At 64.4% G+C, this 15,702-nt stretch overlaps 1 protein-coding gene across 1 annotated transcript in view; it reads right to left on the bottom strand.

The window, feature by feature from the left end:
- MYO15A (myosin XVA) overlaps positions 1-15,702 on the bottom strand; it is a 92,028-nt gene that overhangs the window by 15,080 nt on the left and 61,246 nt on the right. Inside the window, exons 47-57 of the mRNA XM_089782282.1 lie at positions 12,222-12,333; positions 11,797-11,871; positions 9,257-9,462; positions 8,874-9,016; positions 8,038-8,110; positions 5,849-5,921; positions 5,144-5,217; positions 4,900-4,982; positions 4,287-4,417; positions 1,576-1,670; positions 518-595 (exon numbers count right to left, since the gene is read on the bottom strand). Coding sequence (XP_089638408.1) covers positions 518-595; positions 1,576-1,670; positions 4,287-4,417; positions 4,900-4,982; positions 5,144-5,217; positions 5,849-5,921; positions 8,038-8,110; positions 8,874-9,016; positions 9,257-9,462; positions 11,797-11,871; positions 12,222-12,333 — 1,143 coding nt within the window. The remainder of the gene's footprint in view (positions 1-517; positions 596-1,575; positions 1,671-4,286; positions 4,418-4,899; positions 4,983-5,143; positions 5,218-5,848; positions 5,922-8,037; positions 8,111-8,873; positions 9,017-9,256; positions 9,463-11,796; positions 11,872-12,221; positions 12,334-15,702) is intronic.

Raw genomic sequence — 15,702 nt, 5'->3', positions numbered from 1 at the left:
CCCCCCCCCTCAGGCGAGAGCACCGCAGGCTCCGCCTCAGGGACAGAAGAACCGGACCCCGCCTTTGTGGGGCAGGCAGGTGCCAGCCACTTGGGGTTAGCCGAGGCTCCAAGAAAACGCTCCCCTCTGGGCAAACCTTAGAAACCAGCCGCATGCCCTTGCCCCCGGCCTGAGCCTGCGAGCCCCGGCGCTGAGCCCAGCTCTCGGTGAAGCCGATAGCCCTGACGTGCCCTCTCCCCACACGAGCGCTGCTGAGCTGGAGGGACAGCTGCCCAGCGCTGCAGCCTCCTGGCTGGATCCCACCGCGCACGGCGCCCTGCCTGGAAGCAAAGCCTCCCCCGGCTCCCCAAGCTTTAGGGCGCTCCCCTTAATCTTGCTGTCAGGGAGAGGCCAAGCCCTGTCGGGTGCTCTCGGCTCCCATGCTCGGAGCTACCGCCAGGAGCCGCACGGAGCCTCCCTCACTGCCCAAGCGGGAGCCGGGGGATCTGGGCAGCGGCGTGCTCCCATGCTGACGTACCGAGCACGTTTTGATCTTCAGGTGCCTCTCGATTCCTCCTGGCAGGAGAAACAGCTGGCGCTTCGCACTCCGGCCGGCCTGGGGGGCAAAGCACAGAGAAGCAGGCAGGTTTCCTGACTCTTCAGCCATCCATCGGCTCCCACGCCCAGGCGAGAGTCCCCAACCTTGGCGCAGGGAGGGTCCGTCCAGGGGACCCCGTTCTGCCTAGCCCAATCCCCAAGCGCTTTCAGGCTGGCTCCAGCACTCGGCAGGGCTCCCAACCCTCGGTTGGACATGGGAGGCAGGCAGCTGGTTTCACAAGGCACTCACCAGCCCCTGGTCTGCAGACATGAGGCATGATCCTGGGGCTCTCTGTTCCCAAGTTCCTCCCCATTCCCAAAGGGCAGACGCCTAGAGCTTCCCAAAAAACACCTGCCCCTTGGGAAAGCCTTGTCCTGATGGGCAGATGTGCTGAACTCCCCCAGCTCTGGCTGCAGCGAATGGGAGAGGGAAACCAGGCCTAAAACAGCCTCCTCCAGGCGAGTTTCTGTCCATTCCAGCCCTGGGCCTCTGCTCTCCACCCCTCAGCCCTACCGCAGGGGTCACAGAGGCCGTGTTCCCTGGAAGCTGGGCGCTTGTGCGACTGCTCAGAGAGATTCCAGTGCTGCCCAGCTGATTCGCAGAGCACCCACAGCCAGCAGCAGGTGTTTGTACTGGTGGTGCACATCTGCACGTGTTTTGGTGCACATAACAATTTTTTTTCCACACACAGATGGAAAAAAAATTAGAGGGAATATTGCACAGGGATGACATGCCCCATCTGCACCACCCACAGAGCCAGACACCTGCCCAGCCTCGTTCTAGCCCGCCCAGCTGGAGGCAAGGCACAGACAAATAGCGCAGGGGGAGTCCGGACAGTGGAGGCTGCTGGGGGAATTCAGGCTGAGTAGCCCAAAAAGCTGAAGGGACACAGTCCCAGGCCACCCGCTAGGTGAGCTGTTTATGACCCAATCTAGCCCTCCAGGAGCATTCACCCCCACGTGCCCCTTTCCCCCCCCCGGCTCACACTTAGGACTCACCACCATGGCTTTGAGCTCCATGCTGCTGGGGAATTCGCGCCGCCCGCCAAACTGGAAGGTCTTGCGGAGGTTCTGCGTGCAGGCCTTTGCGATCCCTTCGAGAGACGGACACCGGAGCCCCGTCAAAGCAGAGCCAGGCCCCAGGCACGGCACGGGGCGCCGGGTCTCCACCTCCCCTAGAGGGAGGAAGCAGGCAGCCAGGGCTTGGCTTTGGCTCGCTAGGAAGACAGCGGCTAACGGGGACATTCAGGGTGCGGAGGGGAAACAAATTCAAAATCGGGAGGTGCGGGGATCTGGAAGGGAAAGTTACGTTTATTTCAGACGCCCCCAAGAGTTGCCCCTGCCTCCCCCGTTTGCCTGGCTCTAGCACGGCAGAGGCTCTGGTGCGGTGACTACGATTGTCCTGCAGTGGCCCGATCAGGGATCTGGCCCCATTGTGCTAGGAGCTGTACACACACATTTAATGACGAGACAGCCCCTGTCCTGCAGGCTGCACAGCCCGCCAGCCGCGCTGCCTGCACCACGCCGCAGAGGGAGTCGGTAGGGAGGATCAGATCAGGGTGTGAGCGTCCCCAGATTGGCTCAGGTCTCGTCCCGGCGCCGGTGGGCCCTGCCGCGCCAGCCTCTGCTGGATGCAGAGCTGCGGGAGGCTGATGAAGCGGGTCCAGCTGGGATAATCTGTCACCGCAGACAGTTCTCCCCGACAGCTGCAGCCAGGGAGTTTGAATGAGGAAATTACTGCTGGCTGGGCGAGGGATCAAGGCATCACAGATGGGCAGCACTGCCCTTCGGGAGCGGCTCTGGGCCAGGCGCAGGCAAGCCCTCCTGGTGCTGATCCCAAACAGGGAGCTGCCTGGATCGCTGTGTGCAGATGCTGCTAATTCCCCACCCTCACAGCCCCGCTCCACTGGGTCCCTAGGCCCCATGGGCAGGAGACCAGCCTGAACCTGCTCTTCACTAAGGCTCCTCAGCCACACACAGCAATGGCCGGCGCTCGCTTCTGCATGTGGGGCGTGAAAGGGGGGAGAGCAGGATTCCAAAGTGAGGAGCCAGAACGGAGCCAGGGACAGGAGCAGAACAGGGCCTGGGCCGGATAGGCTGCTAAGCCGGGAGGTCGGGGTGTTAAGAAGTGTGTCATTCGTTGATCGTGTGGTCGACAAAAGTTTTGCCAACCGCACGTTTAATCGACAAGGGGTAACACGGCTAGCACTCGGTCCCGGCTCCTGCTGGGTCTAGCCACTACCCCCGCTGCGGCTCTGCACTACAAGCACCAAGAGCCAGTGCCAGGGTTGATGCCAGGTCCCAGCGCGAGCTAGGACTGGGCCAGCTTGTCAGGCAGCCTGCTAAAAAATGTATTTGCGGGTGTGTGTTGTGTGTAATCGATAAGCACCCGCTTATCGGTTAATCGTTTAGCCGACTACGCTATTACACCCCTAACGGGAAGCCAGTGCCATCCGAGGGCTGCAGGAGACACAGGTTAGCGGGCCTCAGTTGTAGAAGACCAGTGGCCATAGCACCATGGCCCAGTGCGCACAGTCAGGGCATGTCAGGCTGTGTCACCTAGCATGCGAACTGTGGCGGGCAGGCGCCTCTCTTTGTCCGGCACTGGCCGCCCCATGCAAAGCACTCTCTCTCCAAGCAGCAGCTGAACTGGAGCAGCACCAGTGCACGGTGCAGGTCACTGTGGAGCAAGCCATCAAATAAGAGAAGCCAGCTTGAGATTTCCCTCTCACCAAGGGGGAAACTGAGGCACAGGGCGGGGACGTGACTTGCCCATGGTCACTAGGGAGTTTGGTGTCAGAGCTGGGTCTAGAATTCCAGAGTCCCTAGCCGTCAGATTTGAGCTTCGGCCATGCCCCTGGTACGTGGCTGAACCGGGAGGGTCCCTGTCCCTGCGCGCCGTCTCGACAAGTCAGAGGAAAGGGGCCCAGTGAATGCCCCGAGCTTTGTCTTGCTCCTGCTTGACATCTCCGCGCCTGCCCTGCCGCCTGGAGCGTGGGAGCCGCTCCAGACACGGACGTGGCGGTGACGTATCTCCACGCTGCGCGAGTGACGTCCAGCCGCCACGATGCCCGGGCAGGGCGTTTACACCGAGCCGTGGCGCCCACGAGCTGGCGTCAAACACACACGTGGGCACAACCCGTGGGGAAGAGGCCACCTCCCAGGGCGATCTAATGGAGCCAGGAAATCCCTGTGAATGGCTCCCTGCGCTGCACCTCCCCTTCCCTGTGCGGGATGGGCTGATGAAACCCGCCTGTGCCCCATGGCTCCTGGCCAGCCCCCACCACTGCAGCATCTCAGCACCTCGCTGCTTGAATGGATTCATCCCCACAGCCCATCTCTGTGGCAGGGCCCGGCTGTTGTCCCTGCAGGGGAAACTGAGGCACCAGGTCGCTTAAGCAACCTGCCCAAGGCTACTCCGGGAGCACGCAGGGATGTCCTGGCTCCATTCTCTCCAGCTGCAGCAGAGTCAAGACTTGAGCCCAGGTTTCCTGAGTCCCAGCGCAGTTCCCTACCCACGAGACTGGCCTGCCCCACCCCGCCTCCCTGGGGCACTGTCTGTCACCCACCCTGACCCAGGCCAGGGGTACAGCTGCACAACCTGCATCTCCCCCTGCCAGCTGGCCCGTGGCTCTGCAGAACGGGCTGAGCGCCAGCCCCCCCGGCCAGTCCCGCGCGGGGTTCCCGGCTCTGCAGAAGGCGCGGCCTACCTTGGAAATGCACCCCGGGGCTCCTGCAGGTCTCCTGGAGGTGCTGCAGCAGATAGGGCCTGAGGACCTCGGAGCACTTGTAGTAGGCGGTGAGGATATAGAGCAGCCTCCATCCCTTCTGACAGCTGTCCCTGCCCAAGCCGGGGGAGGAGAGCGGGAGAGGTTTCAGAGAGGGAGAGGCCCAGGCTGCCTAGCACAGGGATCCCAGAGTCTTTGGGACAGGCCTGGGCCCTGCGCCGCTCCTGCCCCCTTCCATGCTGGGCTTCCAGGTGGGACCCTGCGTGAGCAGCGCTGGGGTGCCAGTGGGGGGCGAGGAGGAGTAAAAAGGAGAAGCAATAGAGCTGGGGGAGGGGAGGTAACATGGAGGGGGTGGCTGGGCGGAAGGCAGGCTCTTCCAGCGGCCGGCTGGCTAAGGCAGCTGGGCCCAGACTGGCCCATCTAGGGCCAGGCCCAGAGCCAGGATCTGGAACAGCGGGAGGCTCCTGGCGATTGGGATTCTCTCCAGGCCACAAGGCACAGGCCCGCCGGCCAGGGAGGGGGCACCCGGGGTGGGGGATGCGCCAGGCCGGCGGGGCGGGGCGGGGCGGGGTGGGGAGGGGAGGGACTCGCTCACGTCTTGGGGCTGGTGTTGTCCGTGGTCTGCTTGACGACCTGGCAGTACACTTCATCCCTCATGACCTCGTGCTCGGCGCACACCTGGAGACAGAGAGAGCGTCACTGCCCCGCCGCCGGGCAGCCCCCTGCCCCTCCAGCACCGCCCACCCCCGCACCCTCCCCCTGGGGCTGCAGGGCAGGGCCCAGCCCGCTGACCCAGAGCCCCCCCCCCCGGCCAGTCTGCCCCCCAGGGAGGGAGGTACCTTGAGCACGGCGCAGACGACGTCCAGCTCCGTCTGCCCCCTGAGGGGCCAGTCGCCCATGAATTTCATCACGGCTGGGGAGGACAAAGCAACGTGCGATGACAGGCTCCAGCTCCCTACGCCCTGGGCAGGGGGGCGGCTCAGGGCCCACCGTGTGGGTCCTGTGACCCACAGGACAGCGGGGCTCCCCCACACCGTCGGAGCCGCCACGCCTGACTCCCTTCTCGTGGGCTCTCCTTCCCAGCCCCAGGGCCCTCCTGAAGTGCTGGCTCCTGGATTCCTCGCAGGTTGCCCTCCCCCCCAAAAACTGCCCGGTCTGGGCCCATGCGCCGGCCTCAGCCCGCTCCTGAAATTCCAGAGGTGCCCCACCTAGGGGAGGTCTTTGAGCCTCACTGCCCCACGGGGGCAGAAGGTGGCGATGGGCAGGCTGCGGTGCCCCACGTGGGGGACAGGGTCGGGCAGAGGAGTCCCGCCGGGGCTTGGGGTGGTTCAAAAGTGGCTGAGATTGAGGGGGACTCGAACCCCAGGCTGTCAGGGGTCCCACGGGGCTGGCCAGGGCGTGAGAAGGCTGCCCCCTGCTGGGCACGTTGGCTTCAGACGCCCGGAGCAGCCGACACCCAGAGATCGAGGGCAGGAGCACACCCTGCCTCCCCTCTGTGGGGCGAACCAGCGGCCTCCCAGCCCCGCCCGGCGCCCCCCACGCACCTTGGAAGGCCTCGGCTGCAGCTCGGCTCAGGCAGCTGTCGGGGAAGTCGATCAGCGACTCCTGGAGCGGGCACTGGCCGGGGAGAGCAGAGGCCGCGCACGGCAGTTACCAGCGGGGATGCCCTGAGCTCAGTGAGCCAGCAGAGCCACCGCCGCCAGCCCTCACGGCCACTGGCGAGCGAGCGAGGGGCCGAGGGCCGTGAACTGCGCCGCGCCGGGCATCCAGCCCCCGGTCCCTCTCTGTCCAGCGCCCCACACACTGCAGGGCCACGCCCAACGCCTGGGCTCCCAGGGTGGGGGGGACACAGAGACCCAGTGGGGGAAGATTGGGGGACCCTAGGATGGAGGGAGATGGGGAAATGGGGAGACAGGAAGAATGAGGGCGCACGGAACCCCTGGCATGGGGGTGGGGTGGGATGAAGCCGGGTTGGGGGGCGCACGGAACCCCTGGCACGGGGGAGGGGTGGGATGAAGCCGGGTTGGGGGCGCACAGAGTCCCTGGCACGGGGGTGGGGTGGGATGAAGCCGGGTTGGGGGCGCACAGAGTCCCTGGCACGGGGGAGGGGTGGGATGAAGCCGGGTTGGGGGGCGCACAGAACCCCTGGCACAGGGGTGGGGTGGGATGAAGCCGGGTTGGGGGGCGCACAGAACCCCTGGCACGGGGGGAGGGGTGGGATGAAGCCGGGTTGGGGGGCGCACAGAGCCCCTGGCACGGGGGGAGGGGTGGGATGAAGCCGGGTTGGGGGGCGCACAGAGCCCCTGGCACGGGGGTGGGGTGGGATGAAGCCGGGTTGGGGGCGCACAGAACCCCTGGCACGGGGGAGGGGTGGGATGAAGCCGGGTTGGGGGCACACAGAGCCCCTGGCACAGGGGTGGGGTGGGATGAAGCCGGGTTGGGGGCGCACAGAGCCCCTGGCACGGGGGTGGGGTGGGATGAAGCCGGGTTGGGGGCACACAGAGCCCCTGGCATGGGGGTGGGGTGGGATGAAGCCGGGTTGGGGGCACACAGAGCCCCTGGCACGGGGGGAGGGGTGGGATGAAGCCGGGTTGGGGGCACACAGAGCCCCTGGCACGGGGGGAGGGGTGGGATGAAGCCGGGTTGGGGGCGCACAGAGCCCCTGGCACGGGGGTGGGGTGGGATGAAGCCGGGTTGGGGGGCGCACAGAGCCCCTGGCACGGGGGGAGGGGTGGGATGAAGCCGGGTTGGGGGGCGCACAGAGCCCCTGGCACGGGGGTGGGGTGGGATGAAGCCGGGTTGGGGGGCGCACAGAGCCCCTGGCACGGGGGTGGGGTGGGATGAAGCCGGGTTGGGGGCGCACAGAGCCCCTGGCATGGGGGTGGGGTGGGATGAAGCCGGGTTGGGGGGCGCACAGAGCCCCTGGCACGGGGGGAGGGGTAGGATGAAGCCGGGTTGGGGGCACACAGAGCCCCTCTCCCAGGCCCGATCTCTAACCCCAACCCAGAGCCTGAGGGGTCACGGGCAGAGACAGTCCCAGGCAACCGGGGCTGTTGCACAGCAAGGGCCGGCCATGTGCCGTCAGGGTCCCACGGGCCAGCTCCATGCCAGGCGGGGCCCTGCCAGAAGGGCGCAGAGTGAAGAACCTAACCGGAGAGGTGCAGGGAGCGATGGGACGGCCGTGGGGACTGGTCACCGGGCCCTGGGTACAGACCCGGCCTCCTGCCAGCCCAGCAGCTCTGGCTGAGCCTTTCCCCCAGCCAGGAAAGCGCCTGCGATCTGGTTTGCATCCACTGACCAGTGTCTCTCCTGCTCTGCGCAGGCCCCCCCGGCAAACCCCGCTGAGAAAGGCTGCTGGGACCGTCCGTGGCCTGCCCCAGCTCAGCTGATCCCCAGGGACTGACTTGGGGCCACGGACTCTCAGGGCGAGGACGGAGCCAGAGGGAGCCCACGTGTTCATGGGCCAGCAAACTATTTTCCATTCCCACCAGTGGATCTGAACCACCAACCCTGAGAGACTCCTTAGCACTGCACCAGCCCGGCCGCCCTCTCCGGGGCAGCTCCATGTGGGGGGCAGTGCCAGGGCCAGCAGGCCAGGGGCCCTCTCCAGCAGGGGCTGTCCTGAAGCAAAGGGAGGGGGCGAGAGGCAGGCAGTTAGTCAGGCTGGGGTCTCTCCAGCAGGCCCAGCCTGGCCCGCTAGGAGTACGCGCAGTGAGCAAGGGATCTCCATTACCTTGGTGAATTTCAGAAGCTCTGCTACATCCGGCGAATCCTTCCCTTTCCGGGATTTCTGCTTGTAGGACTCCCTGGAACAAATCCCCGAAAGAGAATGACAGCTCCCTCTCTGGGCATGAGCTGCTGGGAGATGGGCGGAGGATCCGCTGGGGTCAGCGCATCTGCCCACCCATGTTCCCTCTAATCTTTTCCATTTGGACGCAGAATAAATTTTGTTAGGCGCACCAAGGCGTGTCGGAACGTGCACCACCAGTCAAGACAAAAGCTGTGGGCGCTTTGCTAATCAGTGGGGCAGCATTTGTATCGCTTCCGAGTGGCTGCCCAGGCGCCCAGCTTACAGGGAACACTGCCGCCTACCCACGGATAGGAGCTCTGGGCCCTGCTGTTGGAAGAACAACCGCAGCAACAGCAAAATCCGAGCCCAGACCCTGGTCCTTGCCGTGACCTGCGGGCTCCCATACGAGGGCCTAGTCAGCAGCCTCCCTGAGCCACCAGCAGCGTGAGGACGGATGCGGCAGCTCCCGAGCAAGCCAAAGGCCGAGCAGGCGCAGACAGCAGGCGGTGCTGGAGACAGCCGGGCCTGGGGCGGGACGGAGTGGAAAGCCCACAGGCGCAGCTCCACAACTGACCAGAGCAATGCCAGGCCCATATGCTGCCTCCATGGACAGCCCCTGGGATGCCAGCCAGGGCTGTTAGTGCCACGGGTTCGGGGCTTTCTGCGACGTGGCTTCTGTCCCATGGGGATAATGCTGAGCCCCACCAAACTCACTGCACACGGGGGTCACTGGAGGCTGGGAGGTTAAAGGTCAGGCCCCTCCCCCAGCCAGCACTCACGGCTTCCTCCTCTGCGACTCCCGGAAATACTTCTTGGCAAAGTCCAGCATGGGGAACTGCCCCTCCTGCAGGGCACTGTCCCCGGGAAGCTCACCACCGCACTCCTCCACGTTGTCCGCATAGTCGCTGCCTGTGGGGGACACCTGGGAGAGGGGGACCATGGGCTGCAGGGGGTGCGACGTGCACCGGGGCCCCGGAGCCGTTAACCCTCAGAGGGGCAGGCCCTGCTACAGACAGACCCTCCTGGTGCCCTGTGATCCGTGCCCCCGCCAGCTGCAAGGCCCCCCCACCTAGCCTCCCACTCTGACCAATGCCGCCTCCCAGCCCCGCCCTCTGAGCTCCCAGTTCCCAGCACTGCGAGGATGACACGGACAGGCGCTCACCTCCATCTTCCTGTCCAGCTCCTGAGCCACGGCAGTTGAGGCCACGGCTGCCGCCACGGCCGCCGAGGCTGCCACCTTGCCCTGCTTGTCCCTGGGCTCCTCTTTCCTGTCCGCTGGTAGGTGGATAAAATCGGGGGCTGCCACGGGCTGGACGTACTCAGTGGGGAAGTGCCCTGACTTCCCGTGGATGGCGCCGAACTTCCACCCTGCACCGGGACACGTCGTCGTTAACAGCTCAGAGGAGGTGGCTCAAACACGTGGTCCAGCCAGCCCTGTTGGCTTTTCCCTGCTGCACCGGGTCCCGCTATCGGTCCAGCCAGCCCCGTATCCTGCCTCCCACCACTCTCATTTTAGCTCCACTCGTTCAAAGCAACACCCCAAGCCCTGCTACCCTAGATCAGACGTGTTTCTCAAATCCAGCATCCTGTCTGCAGCTGCGGCCAATGCCTAGGTCTTGTTAGGGAGCCGCAAACTCCCCATGAAGACACACAGCGCAGCCAGACTGCATTCAAGGAGGGGGAAGGATGGTTCCTTCCTGACCTCTGCAGAGACCTGTCCTGAAGCATGAGAGTTGATTTTCCATATCTCAGCAGGCACAGCTGCAAACATCGGCCCCATAAACCCAGCCAGCCCCCTTTGAAAATCCAGCCACAGTGTTTGATTGGGAATGGCTGGTCTGTTTGTGCACAGCACTCTTAAACAAAGGATCCGGGGACCATGCACACTGCATCCCGTCCTGCATGCAGCAACCTGCTGTCCTCCTGGGGTCAGCTAGAGCATCCCCCCCGCCCCCCGAGACCGAAGGGCGGGGACCAGGGGGACATGCACAAACCGGATGCAGAAGCCGGCAGTGGGCGAGGCATGGAGGGAAGCAACGTGGTTAGAGTTACGGGCTGTTATCGAGAGCATGGCTAGGGGGATGCCAGAACTCCAGCCTGTTCCGCCACGGCTTCTCTGCCCACAGGGTCTGGAGGCTGCTGGGCAAATAACCACCGGGCCCTGCGCTCGGCCTGCCACCGGGGCCAACTGCTGGAGCTGCATCCACCCCCCCCCCAAAAAAAAACCATCCCAGGGATGGCATGACGGCATCCTCGCCATATGCACTCATACCCCAGCCTGTCTGCACCCCCACAAGCACCGGGGCCCACAGGAGAAGGGCTAGCTCAGTGGTTTGTGCATTGGCCTGCTAAACCCAGGGTTGTGAGTTCAATCCTTGAGGGGGCGGTTTAGGGATCTGGGGTAAATCTCTCAGGGATGGTACTTGGTCCTGCTATGAGGGCAGCGGGCTGGACTTGATGCTCTCTCAAGGTCCCTTCCAGCTCTATGGGTCTCCCTGGGCCTGGAATGAGATGGGCTGCTGGGCAGATGGATCTTCCCTGGGGAGCTCTAGTTCTCAGCCGTGGACTGAGCAGCTTTTCTAGTCTCTTGCCAGAACCCTGGCACAGAGCCGGAGCAGCAGCTGGAAATCAGATGGCCTCCCTTAGGCATGGGATGTAGCCCCTGTATTGTATTGGACCATCAAGGCCACAAGCCCAGGCTGGTGAAGCAGGAACTCCTGTCACTGGTAGCAGTAGTAGGCACTTGTCCTGCCTAGGGACTAGCTCAGCCAGCGTGAGCGTGAGCACGGATGTGCAGCTCCCAAGCAGGCCAAAGGCTGTGCTGGAAACAAACAGCCAGGCCGGGGGCTGGACTGAGCAGAAAGTGCAGCTCCACAATTGACCACAGAGGTTGCTCTTGAGCAATTCCAGGCCTGCAACACCTACGGCCCAGGGGGTGGAATCTGGCCCCCTGGTTCTGGCCCCTGAAGCTTGGGGCTCCCTGCCCAGCCCCCTCCTGCTCAGCCCCCAAACCTGCTTCCTGGCAGCCGACTCACATACCAAACCCCTCATTTTTGGCTCCACCCCAGAGCCTTGGGCAGGCAGGAGAAGCCACAAAATCTACCAGCCCAGCCCAGCCCGACCCCCCCCCCCCCCCGGCATGTTTTTTTTAGGGGTTTGTTGCTTCTCACTTCTGTGCGGCCCCCGACTGATTTTCCTGGGGTGTCAAGTATCCGAGGGGTCGCCGTGTTAGACTGGCTCTGCAAACGCGGCGAGGAGTCCTGGGCACCTCATCGACTAACAGACGTATTGGAGCATGAGCTTTCGTGGGCAAAGACCCCCTTCGTCACATGCATGTAGTGGAAATTGCTGTGGGTCAGCCGCCCCAAAACAAGCCCCTGGAGGGGGACACAGCGCCCTGCACCAGCGTGTGACAGTGACCGAATGGGGCAGGCCGGGAAGCGCCCTTTGGCTATTGGGTAGGGCTCCTTGCCCGGACCTGGTGCTTTGATGCTACCCCAGGCTGTGGAGTGAGGTCTGGCCGTGCGGGCTGCAGCAGGGTCCTTGGGATTCATCGCCGGGGGGTGGGGTGGGGTGGGGGGCTGGAGAGCACCTGCTTTGCCAGAGGGGAGGGGGGAGCTGACCGCAGAGGAGAGAGCCACACGGGGCGTGGGGCAGGGCTCACGCATGGACAGCACCGCACGGCACCCCAGTGCCACCCACCGAATTCCTGGGTGCCCTTCTTCAGCTCCTCCAGGTACGTCACCTTCTTGCGCACCACGCAGCCGTGCCAGCGGTCTGTGGGGAGGGGACAGCCTCAGGGCACTGTGGCAGGGCTGCCTGCACCCGGCCACGCAGCCCCCCCCCCCCCCCCGCTGCCCAACAGCGACGGGGGCTGGGGAGGGAGCGAGCCCCTTGAGTGCAGTGTGTGTGTGTGTGTGTGGTGGCACCGGCGGGGGAGCAGAGCAGTCACAGACAGACGCATGCTGCGGCGGAGGGGCGGGGGCAGGGGCTATCAGCCCGGAAGCACAGGGCTGGGTGGTCTCTTGCAGCTCACTGTGCCTGTGCAGGGAATGGGCCCCTCGCAAAGCCGGCCCGGCCCGCCCCAGAGGGCTGCCAGCCGCGCCAAGTGCCTGCCGGGCGCTCACCTCTGGCGGGTTGCTCCAGCGGCTGCAGGTGGATGATGTCCCCTTTGTGGAAGCTCAGCTGGCTCCTGTCCTCTGTAACGTGGCTTCTCACAGCAACCACGTACTGCGAGTCCTGGCGCAGGGGAGAGGGGCTGTGCTGGGTGCTGCTGCAGCCCCCCGACCCCGAATACACTCATACAGGCAGCCCCTTGCCCACCCTCCAGAAACAACCCCCCAAACACACACCTGCGCTCCGAGGGTAACTGCACAGCCAAACACACACAGGCCTGCCCAGACTACAACCACATGCATGACCCCTAGCCAACGTGCCCTCTCATTTTTTCCATCCCCGTGCAGAATAACTGTTGTTCCGTCACGTATCGATGTGCACCACCAGTAGAAACACACGCAGCCGGCTGGTGCCAGCTGGGGGCGCTCTGCTAGCCAGCCAGGCGGCATTTGAATGTCTCCTGGGCAGCGGGTGGCTATATTACAGCAGGGGTCTCAACTCACCGCCCGGCGGCCATCGGCAGCCCGAGCAGGGCCACAAACTCACAGCTGCTGGCACGTGAGTCCCTATGATGCTGGGGGGGGGGTATAGCGTACCCGTCCCCCAAATCTAGCTCCTGCTCTGCCCCCGCCCCACCACCTCCCGCCCCTGTTCTGCCCTGTCCCCCATCGCACCCCTTCCCTCAAGCCCCCTCCCCCGAGGGACACAGCCCCAGGGTTTCCTGGGGGCCTGGAGCAGGGTGGCAGCGGGGAGGGGGGGTCCCCCGTACTCACTGCAGCGGTGGGAGCTGCGGGGAGACGGAGGGACACGGCAGCCTCTGTCTGTTTTGCTCTGCTGCCAGCTCCCGGGCCAGCTGGGTGGCTCTGCCTCAGGGCGGCAGGAGGCAGAGCGCCCCGCCCTGGTGTGGGCTGGCCTGGGAGATGGTGGCGGAGTGGAGCAGGCTGCTGTGTGGCTCCCCTCCCCAGAGGCTCCTGCCGCTGTAGCGAGCGAGGGGGGCTTGACCCCTGCCACCAGCCCCCAGCCATCCCAGGGCCCCGCGGGCTAACCCGAGTATGGGGGAACCGCCAGTCCGTAGGATGTTTGGGGCAGCTGCCGCGAGGCCCCCCAAAACGCAGGGCCCAGGAAATCTGCGTCGAACTGCCCTACGGACAGGACAGCTCTGCACACACCTCCCCTAGGTCACAGGGACACGCCTGCCCTGGTGCACAGCTAGAGCAGCCTTCAACTTCCTGAAGGGGGGTTCCAGAGAGGATGGAGAGAGGCTGTTCTCAGTAGTGACAGATGCAGAACAAGGAGCAATGGGCTCAGGTTGTGGTGGGAGAGGTCCAGGTTGGATATTAGGAAAAACTGTTTCCCTAGGAGGGTGGTGAAGCACTGGAATGGGTTCCCTAGGGACGTAGTGGAGTCTCCATCCCTAGAGGTGTTTAAGTCTCGGCTTGACAAAGCCCTGGCCGGGTTGATTTAGATGGGATTGGTCCTGCCTAGAGCAGGGGGCTGGATTTGACGACCTTCTGGGGTCTCTTCCAGTTCTATGATTCTATGATAAGGGGATGGTTTGATGAAATACAGGCAGTCCCCGACTTACGTGGATCCGCAGTTACGAACGGGGCTTTTCTAGCCCTGGAGGAGGCGGGCAGCGGGACTGCCCACACGCACCGCGGTCCCATCGCCCACGTCCTCCAGGGCGAGAAAAGCTGCTCCACGTCTCCCTGGTCTGCTGGAGGACGCGGGCGGTGGGACAGACCAGATGTGCCGCGGTCCCGCTGCCCGCGTCCTCCAGCAGACCAGGGAGATGCAGAGTAAAACCACGGAGGACGCGGGCAGCGGGACCGCCCAGACGCGCCGCGGTCCCGCTGCCCGCATCCTCCGCGGCTTTGCTCTGCGTCTCCCTGGTCTGCTGGGGAGGGCTGGGGGAGGTCCCCCCAGCAGACCAGGGAGACGCGGAGCAAAGCCGCGTAGGATGCGGGCGGGACCATGGCTCGTCTCGGCGGTCCGCCGCCCGCGTCTCCCTGGTCTGCTGGGGGGGGGGGGCGCAGCTAGTGCGCCCCCCCCAGCAGACCAGGCTTTTCTCGCTGACGCCTGGGGTAGAGCAGCTGGAGTGCTGCCAGGTTGGTCCAGCAGCACCGCTCCTCGGCGCTACTGGACCAACCCGGCAGCACCCCAGCTGCTCTGCCCCAGGCGTCCCCAAGTCAGCTGCTGCTGAAACTGACCAGCGGCTGACTACAGGAAGCCCGAGGCAGAGTTGCTCTGCCCCGAGCTTCCTGGAAACAGCCGCTGATCAGTTTCAGCAGCGGCTGACTTGGGGACACCTGGGGTAGAGCTGCTGGGGTGCTGCCGGGTTGGTCCCCGCAGTGCTGACGTGCAGCGCTGCAGGGACCTACCCAGCAGCGCCACAGCTGCTCTGTCCCAGGCGTCCAGATTCAGCCGCTGTTGAAGCTGTTGAAACTGATCAGCGGCTGATTCCAGGAAGCCCAGGGCAGAGCAACTCTGCCTGGGGCTTCCTGTAGTCAGCCGCTGGTCAGTTTCAGCAGCGGCTGAATCTGAACGCCAGTTCCAACTTACATACAAATTCAACTTAAGAACAAACCTACAGTCCCTATCTTGTACGTAACCCGGGGACTGCCTGTAACATGATCTTGGTAACTAATGGACCATTCATTATCAGTGGGAAATAGGTCAATGGAGGGATGATAGGAGCTACGATAGTGAACTTTCTGGGTGTCTGGCTGATGAGTCTTGCCCACATGCTCGGGGTTTAGCTGATCGCCATATTTGGGGTCGGGAAGGAATTTTCCTCCAGGGTAGATTGGCAGAGGCCCTGGAGGTTTTTCGCCTTCCTCTGTAGCATGGGGCACAGATCACAGCTGGAGGATTCTCTGCATCTTGGGGCCTTCAAAATATTTGAAGGCTTCAATATCTGAGATCTAGGTGAGAGGATTATTCTAAGAGGGGTGGGTGAGATTCTGTGGCCTGCACTGTGCAGGGGGTCAGACTAGATGATCATAAGGTCCCTTCTGACCTTAAAGTCTATGGCTGTATCTACATTGGCACCCCTTTCCGGAAAAGGGATGCTAATGTAGACTTCAAATTGCAAATTCCGCGGGGATTTAAATATCCCCTGCGGCATTTGCATTTACATGGCTGCCGCGTCAGGGCATGAGTGGCGGGGGAGGTCCGGGGCAAAGCGCCAGGGCGTGAGGGGCGGGGCAGGGCCAGGGCAGTGCGCCAGGGCGTGAGGGGCGGGGCAGGGCCGGGGCAGTGCACCAGGGCATGAGGGGCGGGGCAGGGCCAGGGCAGTGCGCCAGGGCATGAGGGGTGGGGCAGGGCCGGGGCAGTGTGCCAGGGTGCGAGGGGTGGGGCGGGGCCGGGGCAGTGCGCCAGGGCGTGAGGGGCGGGGCAGGGCCAGGGCAGTGCGCCAGGGTGCGAGGGGTGGGGCGGGGCCGGGGCAGTGCGCCAGGGCGTGAGGGGCGGGGCAGGGCCGGGGCAGTGTGC

Source organism: Pelodiscus sinensis, chromosome 15 (assembly GCF_052426305.1).
Source record: "Pelodiscus sinensis isolate ZL-2025 chromosome 15, ASM5242630v1, whole genome shotgun sequence".
In the NCBI taxonomy this organism is placed as follows: domain Eukaryota; kingdom Metazoa; phylum Chordata; order Testudines; family Trionychidae; genus Pelodiscus; species Pelodiscus sinensis.
Note: the sequence above shows the minus strand (reverse complement) of the source record. Positions and strands in the feature narration are given on the sequence as shown.